The 18,893-nt window shown below is 46.9% G+C and overlaps 1 protein-coding gene across 2 annotated transcripts in view; it reads left to right on the top strand.

Moving 5' to 3' along the window:
• Positions 1–18,893, top strand: part of LOC147996593 (uncharacterized) — a 28,985-nt gene that overhangs the window by 1,286 nt on the left and 8,806 nt on the right. The window contains exon 2 of one of the 2 annotated variants that reach the window (XM_087638154.1): positions 242–301. The exons of the other annotated variant lie outside the window; for it this stretch is intronic. Within the exon in view, the coding sequence (XP_087494280.1) occupies positions 242–301 (60 nt within the window). The remainder of the gene's footprint in view (positions 1–241; positions 302–18,893) is intronic. 2 annotated transcript variants of the gene reach the window in all.

Genomic DNA, 18,893 nt, shown 5'->3' with positions numbered 1-18,893 from the left:
TTTGAGATGGAGTCTCTTACGGAGACCTGGAGTTCACTTATTAGGTTAAGATGGCTTCTGAGTAAGGCTACAATTTCCTCTTGTCTCTGTTTTCCTACAAATGTCTGCTGTGGTGGTTTGAATAGACTTGGCCCAGGGAGTGGCACTGTTAGGAGGAAGTGGGTCAGTGTGGGGATGGGCTTTGAGACCTGCCTCCTAGCTTACCATGGGACAGTCTTCTCCCGTTTGCCTTCTGAACTAGATGCTGAACTTCAGCTCCTTCTCCAGCGCCAAGTCTGCCTGGATGCTTTTGGCCATGAAGGTAATGGACTGAACCTCTGAGCCTGTAAGCCAGCCCCCATTAAATAATGTCCTTTATAAGAGTTGCCTTGGTTATGGTGTCTGTTCACAGCAATGGGAACCCTAACTAAGACACCTGCCTTCATGGATTTTCACATGGGTCCAGGGATCAGACTCAGATTGTTATGTTTTAGACCAAGCACTTACAGACTAAGCTGTCTCCCCAGCTCCTCTCATCTTCCTTAAATGAATTATAGTTCTATCAGCAAGGCACTCCTAACTATAGGGGGTGAAATAAGCTATGATCATGTTATTGTCAATTCGACATAATCTAGAATTGCCTGAGAGACAGGTCTCTGGGCATACTTCATTGTTTTAGTTGAGATGGGCAGACCTGTCCACTGTGGGTGGCACCATTCCCTGGGCCAGGAATCTTAGACTGTACAAAATGGAGAAATCGAGCTGAATGCTAGCGTTGTGTTTCTACTTCTTGCCTGTGGGGATGAGAACAATTCCCTTGCTTCTGTGGCTTCCCTGCCACAGTGGACTGGGACATGCTCAACTTTCCTTTGCATATGTCCGGGTATTTTTTTCTCACAGCAACAGGAGAAGAAACTAAGCCAGTGTCATACCCTTATTTGTGTAATTCGAAAATTCAAGCCCTAGACCCTTCATCTCTGCCTGGACAAATAGAGGTCCATTTAGTTCTTTCATTAAAAAAACAGAACATGTAATCTGTCTTACGGAACATTACAAGTCTTGGGGCAGGAGATACCACGCTCCTGACGAAGGATAGTTGTCAAAGTATTAAATTACTGCTGAGCCAAGCACAGTGGTTCAGAGGCTTGAAAAGTGTGGGTCAAAGACATTTACCTGCCTGACATCTCGGCCCCTCCCATTGTTTCACAACGCAGAAGACCATCAGGCGTGCCTGTGTTAAATGGTGTTAGCAGGAACCAGTGTGCTCCCGGGTGCACTGCCCTAAGGAAGACTGACAAACGGCTCTGGTGGTAGAGCATGGGCACTCAGAGTATGGCAGTGTTGCTGGGAGTTGGGAGACAGGAATCCTTTCAAAGGCTTCACCTCATACTAAATAACAGTATGACACCACTGGAGGTCACCCACTTAGACGAGGGAAAACCAAGTCGTCCTTTTCACAGGTTGTTTCCTGCTCTGGGACATCTGTATAGCCTGCCGTGTGCCGTGTGTTGGCGAGTCTGGCAGAGTATGCTGTGAAGACCCACAAGTCAGCAGGAGAGCGTGCACACAGGTCTATACACTCTAGGAGGTCTGGACCTGGGCACTGCCATGTCTGATCTGATAACTAGGAACAGGTTAAAAAAATGGGAGCAGGAGGGTTTGCCTAGAGGGCTGGGAATCGGGGTGCCTGATGAAATTTACAAGGCATCTTGGAAGGCAAAGACCATGCTGGTTCTAACTGGAAGTCCCGGTCCTTTCATTATTCTTTTGGGCCTGACTGGCTTTGTTGTGCGCTTGCGCCGTGTGGTGTGACTCTTCCTAATGGCGTTTTCTTTTCTGGCCTGTGGCATCCTTGTGCTGTTGAAAAGTCCTTCTCCATAGTAACAGACGCTTCCACCGAGTTAACACCTCAACCCATTAAGCGTAAGTGCTTTTCAAAACATTTTATTATCGGCTGAGTGTTTGTGAAGCAGTTTACCTTGGACTCCCGACCGCTTCAAGAGGTTTGTGCCTATCTTGTGTTCCACATGGGCTACGCCACAAACCCAGCACATTCCAGCACCCTTCGCTTGCGTCTCTCTCCAGTGTAGGGAGGCCATGAGAAATTCTGCACTCCCGTTTTTATATTGTCGCTTCCCTGAAAGAGGGGGTGCCATTGCTTTCGAAAAGCAAGCTTCTCAGTTGTACTTTGTGGGGCTGGAGAGATGGCTCAGTGGACCCGTGAAGAGTTCCCAGCATCGTCCGCACAACTGCCTATAACTCCATATCTAGGGCATCCGACATTCTCTTCTGGCCTCTGCACGCATGCACCCACACTTACATGAACTTTTAAGACCTTTCAACAACTGTACTGTAACATGGATGGAACATGCTTACGTGGGTCACACGATGAGCGCGTGAGAGCTGAGGGGGTGTTGCTCTCTCTAGGAGCAAGACATTGGGCTGTCGCAGTTGGCTTCTGGTCCCTCCCTGACGGCAGGTCCTCTAACTTTTGTTGGTCCGTAATCCTGCCTCACTCACGACTCCGCCACTTGGCTGTCCGAGGAGCCTTGCGTTGCGAGCGAATTTGAGCTAATTGTGAGGTACTTCCTTCAGGCACCCATTTTGGCTGGGGGGGGTCATGGATACTTGTTAAACGTCAATGGATGCTGATGTAGGACGGTCACTGGCTGCAGCCGAGCCATGGCGGAATCCTTGGCTTTTTTTTGCTTGTTTGTTTATCTGCGTGTAGAATAGAGTTTGCAGTATAGAGATGGACGCGTTTAACCAACAGGACGGAGAGCTTAAGCAAATATTAGGATAAAGTACCCTCATAGCAAACCATGGGGGAACACTTACAACGGGTAAGTTAGTGCCGTTCGGGAAGCGGTTTTGATTTTGGGCCCCTTGAAAAGGAATCGTAAGGTAGCGACAACATCTAATCTCGAGGCGGGCAGATAGAGGTGAGGAGGCTAATGAATGATTTCTAAATCAATCTGTGGCTAAGTGCTGTGGCTTCGAGTCACCTTACTGCTTTTGGTTGTGGCTGGAAAAGCCATTGTGGTGAAATAGAGTCTAGAACAGGAGGTACAGAGCCTGGCCCTCTCTTTGCTCCACTTCCATTGCTATGAGACATCAGCCACCTTTTTTTCCTGAAGAAAGATGCCCGTAGCTACCGGGAACTGCCTTCGCTGCTCAATGGTGGGCTGTTTCTCCTGCTTCCCAATGCACCTATGTAGGCACAGTGACTTGGACGAGGTCTGGGATGCTGAATTCTTCGACAGCCTCGGGGCCTGGCTGCATCCTGGTCCAGGGATGAAGAGCTGGGGTCCAGAAGTCTATCTGAAGACCTGACTGTGATGTAGAGAGTGGTTGCCATAGGGAGACAAGGAGATGCTGAAGAGCTACAGTGTAGTTGTTTGGATCACTGTCTTTCTTCTCTGAAGCACTGTCTTGCTTCTCTGTGACAAATGTTTTCCTATGACCACTGTGTCACCTGTGGTTTTAGTCTTGTGTCTTTGTGTTATTACAAGTAATTGCGATGGCAGGATTCTCTGTGTCTCTGTGAATCTGTGTCTCGGTCTCTCTCTCTCTCTCTCTCTCTCTCTCTCTCTGTGTGTGTGTGTGTGTGTGTGTGTGTGTGTGTGTGTGTGTGTGTGTGTGTGCTTTTGTCACGATGGCTCTGGGATCCAGTGAAAGTCACTGGGCTCAGTGGCATCCTTACTCACCGAGCTATTTCATTGGCTGACGTTTAGCTAACACCAGGGACTTCTTGATAAGACCCTTCCATGATAGATGCTACAATTATTCTACTTCACAGATGGAAACAGAGGCTCCAAGGTTAAGTAGCACAAAGTAGTAAGATGGCATCCTGGTGTGTGGTGGAATAGAACTCAGAGCTGGGCACCCAGGTTGGGGTCGGTGCTATAACCACTTCGTGAATGAGATACTAGGTCATTTGTCCTTTATCCATTCTTCCTTCCTTCCTTCCTTCCTTCCTTCCTTCCTTCCTTCCTTCCTCCCTCCCTCCCTCCCTTCCTTCCTCCCTCCCTTCCTTCCTTCCTTCCTGCTTTTGATGTTTCCTGTTTTCAATACAGGGTCCCACTATGTAGCTCTGGCTGTCCTGGAACTTAAGCTGACCTTGAACCCCCAGAGATCTGCCTGCCTCTGCCTTCCAAGTGCTGGGTTTAAAGTTGGAGCCACTCCACCCGGTTTACACGTCATTTGTCTTTACAAGATTATAAGCTTGAGTGATGAGCAAAAGGTCAAAGGTTGTGACCGTTCTTCCATTGACAGAATGAATGGGCAATCTCTGTTCCCCTCTGCATGGTCCAAGGCACTGATCAGACCACTACTTTGTCTTCACAGCTGGGTAGATGCTTCTGGATGTTTCTTGACTGTCCACGGCCTAATGGACCATTGTGCAGGAGCTAAGATTGAGAAGACCAGGTTCTCAGCCTCACAGAATTACCAATCATCCTGGAAAGACAAGAAGTTAAGCAAGAATATGTAATGGAGGCCATATTAGATGGAAGTGTGGGATAGCGGTAGCTGGCATTGATTAGGCATTTTTCTCTATGAATTGGTGGTCAGTTCTCTCTACAAATTAATTTGTTTGTTTCTGGCTAAACGCACAGGAAACTGACCTACGCGGTAGATACTATTTTAGCCCAGCTCACAGATGAGAACATGGGAACGTAAAGTGACACACTTCCTGAATGACACAGCTGTTTAGCCATGAACCCAAGGCTATGAGCAAGCACATCTGGGAGGGTTGACCTTGCTGGGTGTTTGGGCATTTTAATCAATTAGTGAGCTCATCTGATGTGAAGACACAATGCCTTAGTCACTGTTCCCTTGTGAAGAGATACAAGGCAACGCATGGAAGAAAACGTCTAATTGGGGGCCTGGTTACAGTATCAGAGGGTGAGTCCATTTCCACCATGAAGGGGAGCATGATGGCCGGCATGAGAATAAGACTGAAGATGGTATTGAGACATCAGAGCCCACCCAAGGGACATATCCCCTCCAACAAGGACATACTTCCTTATCTTTCCTAAACATGTCACCAACTGGAAAGCAAACATCCAAATATATGAGCCTATGGGGGCCATCTTCATTCAAACCACCACACACAAATTCAGAAGTCCTTATTCATTCATTCACTCATTCACTCACTCACTCACCCACTCAGAAGCAGCTACTAGGTGCCTTCAGCGCTTGAAATATAAAGAGAAGGAAGGGTAGGTGGATAGAGAGATGGCGAGACAGCTGGTACTTAAGTTCTCTCTATATTAAAGGGCCTTGAGGCAGTTCCTGGAGAGACAGCTCAGTAGTTAAGAGCACTTGTTGCTCTTACATAGAATCTGGGTTTGGTCCCCGGCAGCCCGATGATGGCATCACAGGTAACTCCAGTTCTGGGGATCTGATAGCCTTTATCTCAGGCGTGGGCATGAATGTGGCACATACATGTGCATACAGTCAAACGATCATACATGTGAGAAAAAAAAAACAGAATAAAGGGCCTGGAGAAGCAAGAGTTTGTTCCTTGTCTTCAAATTGTTACACATTTAAAGTAAGAAAGGAAGCCAGCAAGCTATTTGGCTTGTATACTTGGTCGCCACGTAGTAGAAAGAAGAGTGTAGCCTTATAAAGGGAGGAGCTGGATTTCGGTCTGACCTTGGGCAATCTTTGAACTTTTAGAACTTTGGAATAAACCTCCCGAACCCTCATTCTGCAGAAGAACAAGCTGAAGCTCACAATGCTGTCTCTAGCTAGGGAAATATTTAAAAACCGCCAAGTTCTGTGATTCCCTTCCAATCTCTTAAAACTTGTCAATCTTGACTTGTAAGTGATTGTTGGATTTCCCAATATTTAACCAGAGCATATGTTCAGGACTTTGGCAAGCTGCAGGTTTGAGAACAGAGTATCGTGAAGGCTTCCTAGAGCCAGCAAGGAGCTTCAAAGGAAGAGCGGGGAAGCAGCATGGACAGCCTGAAGGGCGTGTTCTCGGCATGGGGTGGGGCACGGGTGAGCTTCCCTGGGTACTTCTGGAGTTGGAATTGTCTGAGATGAAGCAGGGTTGTAAGAAACACAGGAAGCCTTCGGGAGGGTGGGAAACAGAGCAGGCAAGAACAGAAGGAGTGGTTTCTTAGGTGTAAACCTTTTTCTTTTTTTTTTCTTTCTTTTTTTTTTTTTGGTTCTTTTTTGGTTCTTTTTTTCGGAGCTGGGGACCGAACCCAGGGCCTTGGGCTTCCTAGGCAAGCGCTCTACCACTGAACTAAATCCCCAACCCTGTAAACCTTTTTCTTATCTGCCATTCAGTTACTTGTCTACACGAGGATGAGTTGGACTTCTGGTTTGTGCTTGGTTACTTTGGATAAATAGACGAAAAGTATCTATTCGTAAGTTTAGGAAACCAGGAGAGAAGAGAGACCTTCAAACCTTCTCAACCAGAATCCCTGTAAAACATTTAAAACATTTTTATGCGTTTACGTTTTGCCTGCGTGCATGTAAGTGGACCATGTACTTGCCAGGAGTACTGTGGCAGCCAGAAGATCGTGTCAGATCTCATGGAACTAGAGTTCCAGATGGGAACTGAACCTGGGTCCTCTGCGGGTGCAGCCAGTGCTCTTAACCACTGAGCCATCTCTCTAGCCCCAAGCAGAATTCTTATGAGCATCTTATGGCCCGTCGTCATCGTCGTCGTCGTCGTCATCACCACCACCACCATCATTATCATCATTATTATAATTATTTTACACTATAGATTGAACCCAGGGCCTCATCCATGGTAAACCACTGTCCCACCATCTCCATCTCCCCAACCAACCTTTAACATTCATTTGAAGTCCTTATTTCTTCAACAAGAAGCTTCCTCACATTTAGTGGCCCTTTTTATATGTTAGACTCGGGAGCCAAGCATTCTGAGAGAAGAGTCTCCTGTTTCTGGTTAACAGTGAGGATACCCTGAGCACCACGAGGGGCAGATGTAGAAAAGGTAAAAGAGATAGGAAAAGAGGTGGGGAAGAGAGAAAGAAAAGAGGAGCAGATATGGAGGGGAGGAGGGGAAGGAAGAAGAGAGGGGAGAGGAGGGGAAGAGGGAAGAAGAGGGGAGGGGAAGGGGGGAGGGGAGAAGAAGAGAGGGGGGAGGAGGGGAGAAGAAGAGAGGGGAGGGGAGGGGAGGAGGGGGGAAGGGAGGAGGGGAGAAGAGGGGAGGGGAGGGGAGGAGGGGAGAAGAGGAGAGGGGAAGGGAGGAGGGGAGAAGAGGAGGGGGAGGGGAGGAGGGGAGAAGAGGAGAGAGGAGGGGAGGAGAAGTATCTGTTACTCATTTCTTTGAGCTAGATGTTTCCCTGATTGAAGAGCCACCTTTATTAGAATCTTAAAAGGACCTTTTTTGTTTTATTTGTTTTGTTTTGTTTTATACAGAGGTTTTTTTTTTTTTTTTTTTTTTTTTTTTTTATAGTCCTGGCTGTTCTGGAACTCACTGTGTAGAGCAGGGTGGTCTCAGACAGAGAGGTCACCTGCCTCTGTCTCCCAAGTGCTAGGATTAAAGGTGTGTGCCACTACACCCAGATTGGATTTTGCCAAAAGAAAATTAAGCTCTAATTTTAAGCATGGTCACAAGAATTCTAGACGCCTTCTTTCTTAGGAAGGTCAGGTTGGCCGCAACCACCAGGGAAAAAGGTAGGCCCATCCCAGGTACTTTAGAGACAAGGGTATTATCAAGTGGGTACTTTATATTGTCAATACATGCCCTTATGAGTGAAGAGGGGCATTTCCTCAGTTGCCACGGTACTGTGGCTTGCTGCCTGACTAACCTGTACAAGGCGTTTTGTTGTTGTTGTTGTTTGTAGTAAAAATACTTGGCTTGCGGTCTGAAGGCTTTGGCTAAGATGTGGGCATCTTAGCTGTGTGTGTCTACTTCACAATCTGGTGATGCAGGGCATATGGCAAAGGTTTTTGACAACCCTCTGAGGCTGTGTTCAGTTTAGTCGCTGACTGTTATCTAGAAATATCTAGCCATTGTCCTGATCTAGATTCCATGTGAGTAACCAGAGTCTGTGGCTGGGTGGGCCTCTGTACAACTGACGGGTAAAACTGGGTGATAAGGATTCTCACACAGCTTCCTGTTTTAAAGAGCTAAAATGATCGTGGATGGTTTCCCAGGGTGTGAATGAGCGATTCCCTCTCCGGTGAGAGTGGTTACCTATTTAATCACCTAGACCCCCTTCTATTTAATCGCCCACCTTCTGCCTTGGGCATTGCTGAAGGTCTTTTCCTCCCCCAGACTCTGCTTAAGCACAATTCCTTTTTAGGCCCCTTGCTGGCCTCAGTTTCCCAAGCCTGACCTCCTGTTTGTCTGCATCCAGCAGGCTACCACTTTGTCCCAGTCTCTGCCTCTCATTCTCTCTGACTTTCCAGAGTCTTTGTTCTTCCCCCTTGAGGAGAACCTGTTTTGGGACAGGTTGTTTCTGGCTGAAAATGTCTATGAGCCTCAAAATGTCCTAAATGTACTTTTGATGTCCTGGACAGCCCACTCACTGTGACTGCTCCTCTTCCTGTTTCCTGGGATGGTCTCTTTGAAGATCCCACTATTGCATATTATGTTGTTCTGAGAATATAGTCGCTTTCCTCCCCTTCTGGGAAGAGACCTCTGAGTCTAGATAGACTCAGTTACCTCTGGATCCTTGGCTATCTGCTGTGATAGATTAATTTTCCTCTACGCTATCCTCTCTACTGGACCCAATAACTTCCTAGTCTAGGGGTGTTTGTGCGTGCTGTGTGTGTGTGTGTGTGTGTGTGTGTGTGTCTTTGTGTCTGTGTGTATGTATGTTCCTCTGTGTGTGTATGTGTGTGTGTTTGCTCCTGTGTGTGTGTTCCTGTGTGTCCCTGTGTGTATGTCCCTGTATGTGTGTATGTCCCTGTGTGTGTCTGTGTGTGTGTATGTCTGTGTGTGTGTGTATGTGTGTGTGTGTGTGTGTGGGTATGTCCCTGTGTGTATGTGTGTGTATGTGTATATGTCCCCGTGTGTCTGTCCCTGTGTGTGTGTGTGTGTGTATGTCCCTGTGTGTGTGTATGTGTGTGTGGGGTATGTCCCTGTGTCTGTCCCTGTGTGTGTGTGTGTATGTTCCTGTGTGTGTGTGTGTGTGTGTGTATGTCCCTGTGTGTGTGTATGTGTGTGTGGTGTATGTCCCTGTGTCTGTCCCTGTGTGTGTGTGTATGTCCCTGTGTGTGTATGTATGTCCGTGTGTATGTGTGTGAATGTGTGTGTGCGTGTGTGTGTATGTGTATGTCCCTGTGTGTGTGTGTGTATGTCCCTGTGTGTGTATGTGTGTGTGCATGTGTGTGTGTATCCCTGTGTCTGTCCCTGTGTGTGTGTATGTCCCTGTGTGTGTGTGTGTGTATCCCTGTGTCTGTCCCTGTGTGTGTGTATGTCCCTGTGTGTGTGTGTGTGTATCCCTGTGTCTGTCCCTGTGTATGTATGTCCCTGTGTGTGTGTCTGTCCCTGTGTGTGTGTGTATGTCCCTGTGTGTGTGTATATGTCCCTGTGTGTGTGTATGTATGTCCCCGTGTATGTGTGTGTATGTGTGTGTGCATGTGTGTGTGTATCCCTGTGTCTGTCCCTGTGTGTGTGTCCGTGTCCCTGTGTGTGTGTGTATCCCTGTGTCTGTCCCTGTGTGTGTGTCTGTCCCTGTGTGTGTGTATCTCTGTGTCTGTCCCTGTGTGTGTGTCTGTCCCTGTGTGTGTCTGTCCCTGCGTGTGTGTGCGTGTGTGTGTCCGTGTCCCTGTGTGTGTGTGTGTATCCCTGTGTCTGTCCCTGTGTGTGTGTATGTCCCTGTGTGTGTATCCCTGTGTCTGTCCCTGTGTGTGTGTGTCTGTCCCTGTGTGTGTCTGTCCCTGCGTGTGTGTGTGTGTGTGTGTGCATGTGTGTGTCCATGTCCCTGTGTGTGTGTCCGTGTCCCTGTGTGTGTGCCTTTGCCTTCCCTCCACAGCTCTTTCCTGTGACCACTTGTTCCCAAGGGCCAGTCTTAGGCACGGTTGTCTAACCACTTCTCTATTGTCTGGCACTTCTGTCCTTGGTGCCCTGGCTTCTGTGCCCCTTGGCCTACGACTTCCTATTTCGGGGCTTCAGTTGGTCCAGTTGTCACCCAGCTCCCCGGGCTGACTGCTTCTTCTGGTTCTCAGGCTTGGAGCTTTGAGGGAAGGTGCAGTTAGAAAGCTAGTCTCTCCCTAGAAGAAGGAACCTTCTTAATCTGTGGCAGTTTGGAAGCACATCCTTTCCCTCTAAGCCCTGTGAGGGGAAGCCAAACGCCCATTCTTAAAGTGTGACTACTGAGGCCCACTGTGCACTGCTGTTATCTCGGCAGGAGAGCCATTTGCAACCGTTTACAACCCTCTCACTCCCCCCTTCCCCTCTGTGTGCGCTTCCACACGCACCAGTCCACGTCTATTAGTGCAGATGGTGACAAACTAACTCCCCATTGAAAGGGCTCAGAGCAGAGGGAAAATGGATTTTTGGTCTGTCCTTATAAACAAGAAAGCCTGAATGATTTTAGGTTCCTGATTCTTGCCTCAAAAGAGCACAGTTTGCTTCTTCCGAACACAAGAGGTTGTAAATTGGTAATTCATCTCAACCAAAGGCCGTGTGATGAGCCTCTGTAGAAGTATTTCTTTTCCTTGTTGTGCAAAAGAGGAACCAGACTTCTGAGTGTGGGTTCCAGCTGGAGGTCGCCTAGCACCATTTGCAGCCCAAAGGCAGCGGCTTGGCCAGCCCCAGGCTCTGTAGACCCTCCAGTCCTCTCACCTGCAGAGCCATGGGGTAGGTGGCTTCTGCATTGCCCTGAGGGTTTTTTTTTTTTAAAACCCTGCTCTAATCAAAACACTTTACTATATTTCCTATTGTCAGCTAATCCTGCCCGAACTCATTAAATAACAGTGTGTGGGTTATTTGCTGTCAGTGAAATTATCAAAGGCATTCCCCCCCCCCCCAACGAAACACACGCTCCAGTGATAACTAAAACAATAATGGAGAAATGTCATGATCAGTCTTGACCAGATGACCCTGCCCATTTCAAATGACCTCTTTATCTCAGCACAAGGGTCACCCCCGTGAATTCTTACAGTGAGCCACTGCTCGCCACTCCCACGATTACAAAACTCACTGTACTCATTGTAGTTAATGAGATGTGGAAAGCCTTGTGCTGTGATTTGCTGGGCCATATGCTGTAAGGGGTCGCCGTTGATTCCACTCTTCCCTATTTAATTCAAGCAGGCCGCAATGCCTTCTTCATATGGCTACTTATATAATAAAAATTAACTTGGGATATTAAAAAGAAAACCACCATTGTGGGGTTTATGACTTGGCGAGGCTCAGTCTCATGTCTTTGCATCGAAACATCTGTAAGTGATGTGTGCCGCTCTAATTTTAAATCCCGCCAAGTATTTCCCATTTAACGTTTGGTTTAACGGACAAACTTGCAGAGGTGGCTTGCAGATCTGTACATGTTCTCAAGGCCATAGATCTGCTTTTTATTATTAGTTTTTTTTTAAAAGAAAATAACTGTAATTTAAAACTTGTTTTTAAAAAACCCTCTACATATCAGTGCATGCAGAAGTCATGCCTCTTGAACCTCTTAAAGATGCTGCTGCAATGAATCCGTTGCCCCTACAAGTGGTTTCCTTGTGTTTGACTTTTGCTTTAACTTCTGTGGTAGGTGGGGGAACTTCTGAACACTGGAGAGTTGGCTATGGGTGGGAGGGATAAGGTGGGAGGAGCCACTGCTGGGGTTTGGGGGTGAGGGGTGGACACCTCTGCAAGAATGGACAGAGGAAACACACCAAGCCCCTTCAGGGCGTCCAGTAATCAACATTTTATTTCCTTACACTTAAACAACGAAAGTTCTCACTAATTCTCAGAGGAGCCAGGCCCTCTGATCTATCCATGGATCTGAGCTATAAACTGGTAAAAGCCAGCCCCTCCTCTGTCTGCTAGTAGGGTTACCCAATAAAACAGAGGGCCCGAAATATGAATTTCAGATGAATCACATATACTTTTTAGTACAAATGCACCCCAGGCTGCATTTGGGGCATACTTAAATTAAGACTTGAGTAAGGCAGTATCTGGAATCCAAACCCATCCTGTATTCACTTGCTAAATCGGGCCAGCCCCGTCCATACCTGGATCAGGCGGGTTTTCTGACTGCATCCTAAGGGTGGCCTGAATTTAAGCGGAAGGGTGGGCGGAAGCCATTAATGCTTCCCTGGGGATGGTGCAGCCCCTGCGAGCTCTACTCTGCAGTTATTAAACTCGGGCTCCCGGGGCTCTGAGGCATGCTGACTCAGCATCTGGGCAAGGGGGATGCTGGACCCCAGAAACATAATTAAACTGCTTCCACGACTGACTCGAAAATAAAAGTGTGTGTGTGGGGCGGGGAGAGAAACTTGAGGGGGAAGTTAAACAACAAATGGCGAGGTGTGGCGTGAAACCTCAGGGAAACTGTCGGTTTTGCTTCAAGGGAATTGAATTGTGAAACTTGCAAGTTGCGAAATTTCACTCGCTGATGCCTGTGAGAACTGAAGTTTGTTTTAATTGTCAATTAAAGCTGGGATCTGAGGAGCCTTAGGGCGGTGCTGGCCCAAAGGAACCCGGTGCGGGCCGGATGGATGACGGGGCCGGCCACTGGGGGTCAGGATAAGCTCGCAGAGGTGCCCTTCGACCGACTGTGCGGTCCGGAGGGGAGCGAGGCTCTGCCCGGGAGGCGGTGCCTGCGAGCTAGGGCCTTGTTGGCCTTCCTGGTTGCTGGAGTGAGCTTCAGGTACCAAATGGCCTTTGCCAGAGTGCAATCAGCTATGTGCAGATGACCACATCCTGATAACAGAAGAAGTACGGCCTTGTTGAAGATTTTATGAAACAGAAAACAATTCATTTTGCATTCATACGGAGACTTAGGATAGAAAACAGCCAAGCCCTGAGTGTTTTGCTTAGAACTTGTTTAAGGCGGGGTGCGGGGAGGGTGGATAGAGAGAACACAGAGATACAGAGGGGAAGGGAGACGGGGAAGGAGGGAGAGAGATCCAGAGGAGGGGGGAGGGATGCAGAGAGACAGAGAGACAGAGAGACAGAGAGAACATACAGAGAGAGATTAAAGAAGAACCCGCCCCCCCCCAAACCAAAGTTGTGATGTTTGCAAGCCGCTGTTGACTTCAGATCGAGGTTGCCTTCTTGTTAACCCGGCCACGCAGCCTCAGAAGATGATTCTCCCACCAAGGGATTAACCCCGTGGAACAGTTACGGAATGTGCGGTCTCTAGAGACTCGAGATCAAGGAGTCTAAAATGTTTGTAAGGGGAAAAAATCCTCAGTGGCTTGGGAGCTTTACGGAGACACTTTAAAGGAGAATCAAAATTGCCCTTATTTAAGAGCTTCGGAGATCCAAATATAAGCCTCTTTTCTTTCGCCAAGAAGGCCACTTACTCATTTGGTGTGCCTTTAATGCTTAAAGGGAACACTGGGGTTCCTATTCGGTCCCAAACACGACTTTATGATTTTTTTTTTTTTTTTTTTTTTGCAAAGTCCGCTTTCCTTTTTTCTTTTTCCCCTTAGCGCCTCAGATTTCTGTTCTATTTGGGGACGAGATGTTGAAGGGAGTCTGAATGGCTGTCTCAGACACTGCCTGAGAGACAGGCTTGGTGTCTTTCAAGTGGCTCCAAGTGCTTGGGTGGCAGGGTTCCTCAGACTGAGGGTGATGTCAAAAGGTTCTCTGATGACAGTCGCTCGGTTTAGAGATGATCCGCCACGAACGTTTCAATCATACATTCGGCCATCTTTGTGAGGACTCACTCCATCTCTGCGGGACTGGTGTTGAGGTGGGGGTGGGGCACAGTATCTGAAAACAGAATCTAGATGGGGGGGGGGGGGAAGGACGAGAAGGGACACAGTAAACCGTTGGCTGGCCTGACACGGTGTTCCGGAGAATGAGGAAATCATTCTTTTTTTTTCTTTCTGGAAGGAGGAGAAGCCACAAGTTTATTTAATCTTTTCTAGGCAACTTACTTTTATTGCATTTTTAATTCCCTCTCCTGCATTACCATGACCCTTTTCCCTGGCTTCCCACGCCTGTCCTTAATTACTTATCATTAGCAATGTACACGGGGCCTCGCTGCATATTTATAAATGTGATCATTAGTACATGGGAAGACAAAGGCTTCTTTAAGACTGTCATTAGTTATTCTGTTTTCATGGAAATGTTCATTAGGAAAAACTACCCACCTGGTTAAATAATTATAATTAAGGTTTGGTAATCTCCCCTGCATTTTTAACTCCATCTTCCGTCTGTTTGCATGAGGCTAAACAAGCCTTATTTGGCGAGAGTTCTATCTTTCATTTACCTCAGGAGTTGTCAACAAATACAGAGCCCTTGTTTTAAACTGTAGGTGTTGACTGATTTATAGTGCGGTCGGTATAATTTTGGTAATCCGGCCGGCTCATCTCTGAGCCTGAGGGCCGGCCGTGGAATGGTGAGTCACACAGAGTCCAGGGGCTTTGCTTGGTTTTAGTCCCTGGACCTTCGTCCAACGTCCAAGGCTGCCCTTAAACTCCTTGACCAGAGAGATGCTGGGCTTGGAGACCACTGGCCATGACTCCATTGCGTGCCAAGTGAGACAAGTAGCAGTTGGATGGTGTGAGTGTTTGGGTGTCAGCCTTTATGTATTGGCGACTGGGAGGTACCCACAGAAGCGTTACGGCTGCGTCCTCACCAATGTCCAAGCAGATACAGTCTAGCCTTGGAGTCTGTAACAAAAACGGCCATGAGGTCCATCGGTGGGCTCGGCGACAGAAATACAACCGAGGAAGCATGGTTGTGCTGCCACGGACTCCCCTCTGCCGGGATTGATCTGGTTACCCAGAGCTGATGGGAATTTGCCAGGGACAAACCACAACTGTGGGAAACGCTGGGTCAGGCATAACTCTCTTCTGTGTACAATTAGGAAGCACTGCTCACTCGTGGTGCCATTTTGAGAAGCTAAGGAAGTCTGCAATCAGTTATATCTCCAATTACCATAAAAATATATTAGCCATTCATTCATTTATTAATGACTCATCAGTTAACCACACATAATGAGCAAATAATTAGCAGCACTGTACGGTTGCCAAAATTGAAAAAGTGTTGGCATTTTAAAGATGAAAGGTTGCATTTATGCAAAAGTCTGGTGATGATAAAGTTAATGTGGAAGATCATTATAAAAGTGGCTGTCCTACATTGCAGGCTTGAGGTACCACAAAACTTGCCTAATTGAAGTAAAATTAACATTCTCCCGAGTCTGCGTGTTGCCACACACAAACTGCTGGGTTTCTCCAGAAGATCCCCCTTCAGTAAGGTGCACCACACAATACAAGTTAATAAAATGCCAGACAGCTAGACCGTGTTCTTTGTTTGCTTGGTTCGGGGGGCCTCTCAGAAAACAATGAATTGCATTCACGTCAGCCGAGGCCCATCCCTTTGCTAATTACTGTTTGGTGCTGAAATGACTTCTGTGAAATTGGGAGCCAAGGAAATGGAGACCCTTACAAGGGAGGCTTTTCAGAGTTCTGCAGTAAATGCGAGATAGGCCTCAGGCGCACAGATGTTAAAACACTGAATTCCCCCACAGATTACACTAATGGAAACCCTGTCAGGGAAAGTCAAACCCGGGTCTGTGGTCAAAATCTAATTAAGGTTTCTGTACTTAAAAAGAATATGAATGCCTCGGGGTGGCGATGAATATAAGAAACTCACTTGTTTGTAAAACCGTTAGTGCGAATTGTGAGTGCCACTGGGCGGTTACCTGTGATGTAACACCTGCTTTCTTGGTCTCGTTCAGCTTTGCTGAGAACTCTGGAAGGCTTGTCCCAGAGGTCAGTGAACTCTGCCCAGGCCATGGTGGCCTCTGCCTTTGGGGTCTGGGACAAGGCACAGTTTGAGGTCACCGTGAAAATGGATCCTTAGAAGTTGCCCTGGAATCCCAGAGGATGCCTTGCCCTGCCACATGAAAACCACCCCAGATGATCCTGCCCAACTGCCTGGCGCCACTGAGGAAATAGTTCTTGGGGGAGGGTGTGGGGCTGGCCAAATCTTTCCTACCAGGGAAACAAAGGGTCGTCTGCTTGCGGCTCACCCTCCAGCCTGTAAGACAGCCTCCCGGAACAGCTGCAGCGTGCAGGCCTGGCCCGGCTTCTAATAGAGGAAATGAATTTATAATGGTGCCGTCTCTTCATTTTCACCAAGCACAAATTTCCCCTTAAATACTTAAAAACAACACCCAGAGCTGGATATCCCTTAAATTTCAAATAAATGAAATCTTAATCCAGCCTGTTGCTGAGTCTGAGTTGTTATTAAAGAAATAAATTTGAAACAGCAAGTGGTTTGAGAATTTTTGAATTTAATTATTTAAATCTACTTAGGGTAACTCTTGTGTGCTATTTCAGTTTCCCATGGAGAAGATGAATTCTGGGAAAGGTGTCCCATGCAGGGCCTTGGAAATATTAACTTTCATGTACGACCGTGGCAGTGGCGGACAGGCTTTGACGCCCTCCTTCGAGAAAAGGAAAAGGAAAGAGAAAAAAAAAAAACCCCTCTAAGATGTTTTTTTTTTCTTCCTTGTGACATTCAGTCAAGGAGTACGAGTCCTATGTTTCAAAAGAGAAGCCAAGTTCTCTTTTCAACTTCCATCAGTTTCAGATTCGCCGTTTAGACGTCATTCATGTGAAGCTCTTCAGAGAGAAGCTGTGTGCACTGTCACTCAGGGAACCACGCTAGGGACCCAAAGGGAAAGAGAAATCATCACTGTTGCAAGTGAAATGGCCAGCAACTTGTTTGGTGCAGACTCTGACTTGGCAGGTGGCCAGGGCCTGATTTTTGGCATTTGTGAAAAAGAATTTTTTGTTGTAAGGAACAGGTTGGGCCAGAGTTCCCTGTTGTTGTTATTATTATTATTATTATTATTATTATTATTATTATTTTATTACTATTTCATCATCATTATTTATTTTTGGTGTCCTTCCAGTCCTGGGACTTGTCTTGGTTCTGACAGCAAAGGAGACCTCCATGTGCTAGCAACCTAGTTTTTTAACGTTGTCTACACTGGGTGTGTGTGGGGTGAGGGAGAGGGGTGGAGAAGGTTCAGGATTAGGGTGTAGTCGTGCCAATCTTCCTTCCAGCTCCCTGGGACTTTGCCATAGAACCTGATGGGTTCAGTGGCCTGTCTCAGAGGGTTAAATGGTCACAGACCTACATACTCAAGGGAGTGTGCTCTCACCCACACAATGAGACCCTAAGGCCTGAGTCACAGAAACTATGAACATCCAATTTATTTCTCTTTCACCCAGCTACTTGATATTATAGCAGTCAGGACCCTGGAATTGCCAAACAGAACTTTGCCACACCCAACCCAGGCTAGCAGACGGATATTGACTTGGAGTGATTTCTAGACCTTGAGTTCTATTATTATTAATATTATTATTATTCCTGCTCAATATAAAAATCTTCCTGGAAGCCAAAAGTCTTTAAGGAGAAAAGAACTGTCTTAGTGTGGGGTCCAGCCTCAGCCTCTACCTTGTTTCCAATAAACTCAAAGCGATGTGGAAATTGCATAATTCACAGGGTTGGGATGTTGAGTGACTGTTTTATCATTCGAAAGTTAGATTAGGGGTTTCCCCAGGAAGCACAGCCCTTAACCAGTCACTGATCAGAGGTAACATCTGCAGTAACAGTATAATGGACTTATAGCTGATTTGGAGGGCTTAATTCTCTTTCAAATACATTTACAAAATAGCTCCCTTTCTCCTAGGATTTTGGGGAGAAAAAGTCATGGTTCCCGCTCCTGGGGGTGGGTTCTCAGTTAAGCTGAGAGAGTAGGCTTCCCAAAAGTATGAATCAAACTTCATGTAGCCAAATTCTGCATCGCCCAGCATGTAAGAACCAGTACATATTTGCTGAGTGAGCATACCTGTTGGTAAAGGAGTGTGCCATACCTTCTGTCTACTGGAGCTGTTGTGGGACACGGACATTAATATGTATAACTCAGTTTGTGCCCCGTGCGTTACTTAAGTACAAATTACTAGGTATTGCCGCAATTAACAAGGGTCGGAAGCAGTCAATTACACTGCCCCCCCTATTTTTTTATGAAGTTAGTGACATTTAGATTCTTTTGTTGGGCAGATGGTAGAAATATCGCACCTGTTGGAAAAGTAGGCATTTTGGGAAGGGACATTAATTTGGGACTATTTATAATAAAGAAAACACAGTGGCTGCTTAGTAAGTATTCGAGTGCTGCTCTCCCAAGAGGCAATCCAGCTGAATACTCTCAAGTCCTTTTTTTTTCTTTTTCATTAATTTATTTATTCACTTTATATCCTGATCACAACCCATCACCCCCGCCCAGTCCCACCTGAACACCTCCCTCTTTGACGGAGAGCCTTGGAAATGATGACATCACCTCTTCTTATGTTCTGCTCTATGTTTCTGTGCTTTCTGGACTGACTTTAAAATATTTTACATTTCAAAAATGTATTGGTAAGTGCGTGCATTTGTGTGTGCATGTGTGTGCGTGTGTATGCACGTGTGGTGTGTGTACATACGTGCATGTGTGTGCGTGCACCTGTGCGTGCTCGTGTGCACACAAGTGTGTATGTGCATGCACGCGTGTGTCATAGCTCACATATGGAGGTGAGAGGACAGTTTGTTGGAGGTGGTCCTTACCTCCTACCACTGTGGGCTCTGGGGATTGAATTCTGGCTGCTTGGCATGGCTGCAAGGACCCTCATCCACTAAGCAGTTTCATTGGCCCAATTTTTGTTCGTCAGTTTATTACACCATTTTGAGAAAAGGTCTCACTGTACTATCCTGTCTAGCCTGAAACTTGATATTTAGAGCAAGCTGGTTTAGAATCTTCGGT

The sequence above is a fragment of the Rattus norvegicus genome, chromosome 2 (assembly GCF_021556685.1).
Source record: "Rattus norvegicus strain SHRSP/BbbUtx chromosome 2, alternate assembly SHRSP_T2T, whole genome shotgun sequence".
In the NCBI taxonomy this organism is placed as follows: Eukaryota; Metazoa; Chordata; class Mammalia; order Rodentia; family Muridae; genus Rattus; species Rattus norvegicus.
This window is presented reverse-complemented; position numbering and strand designations above follow the sequence as displayed.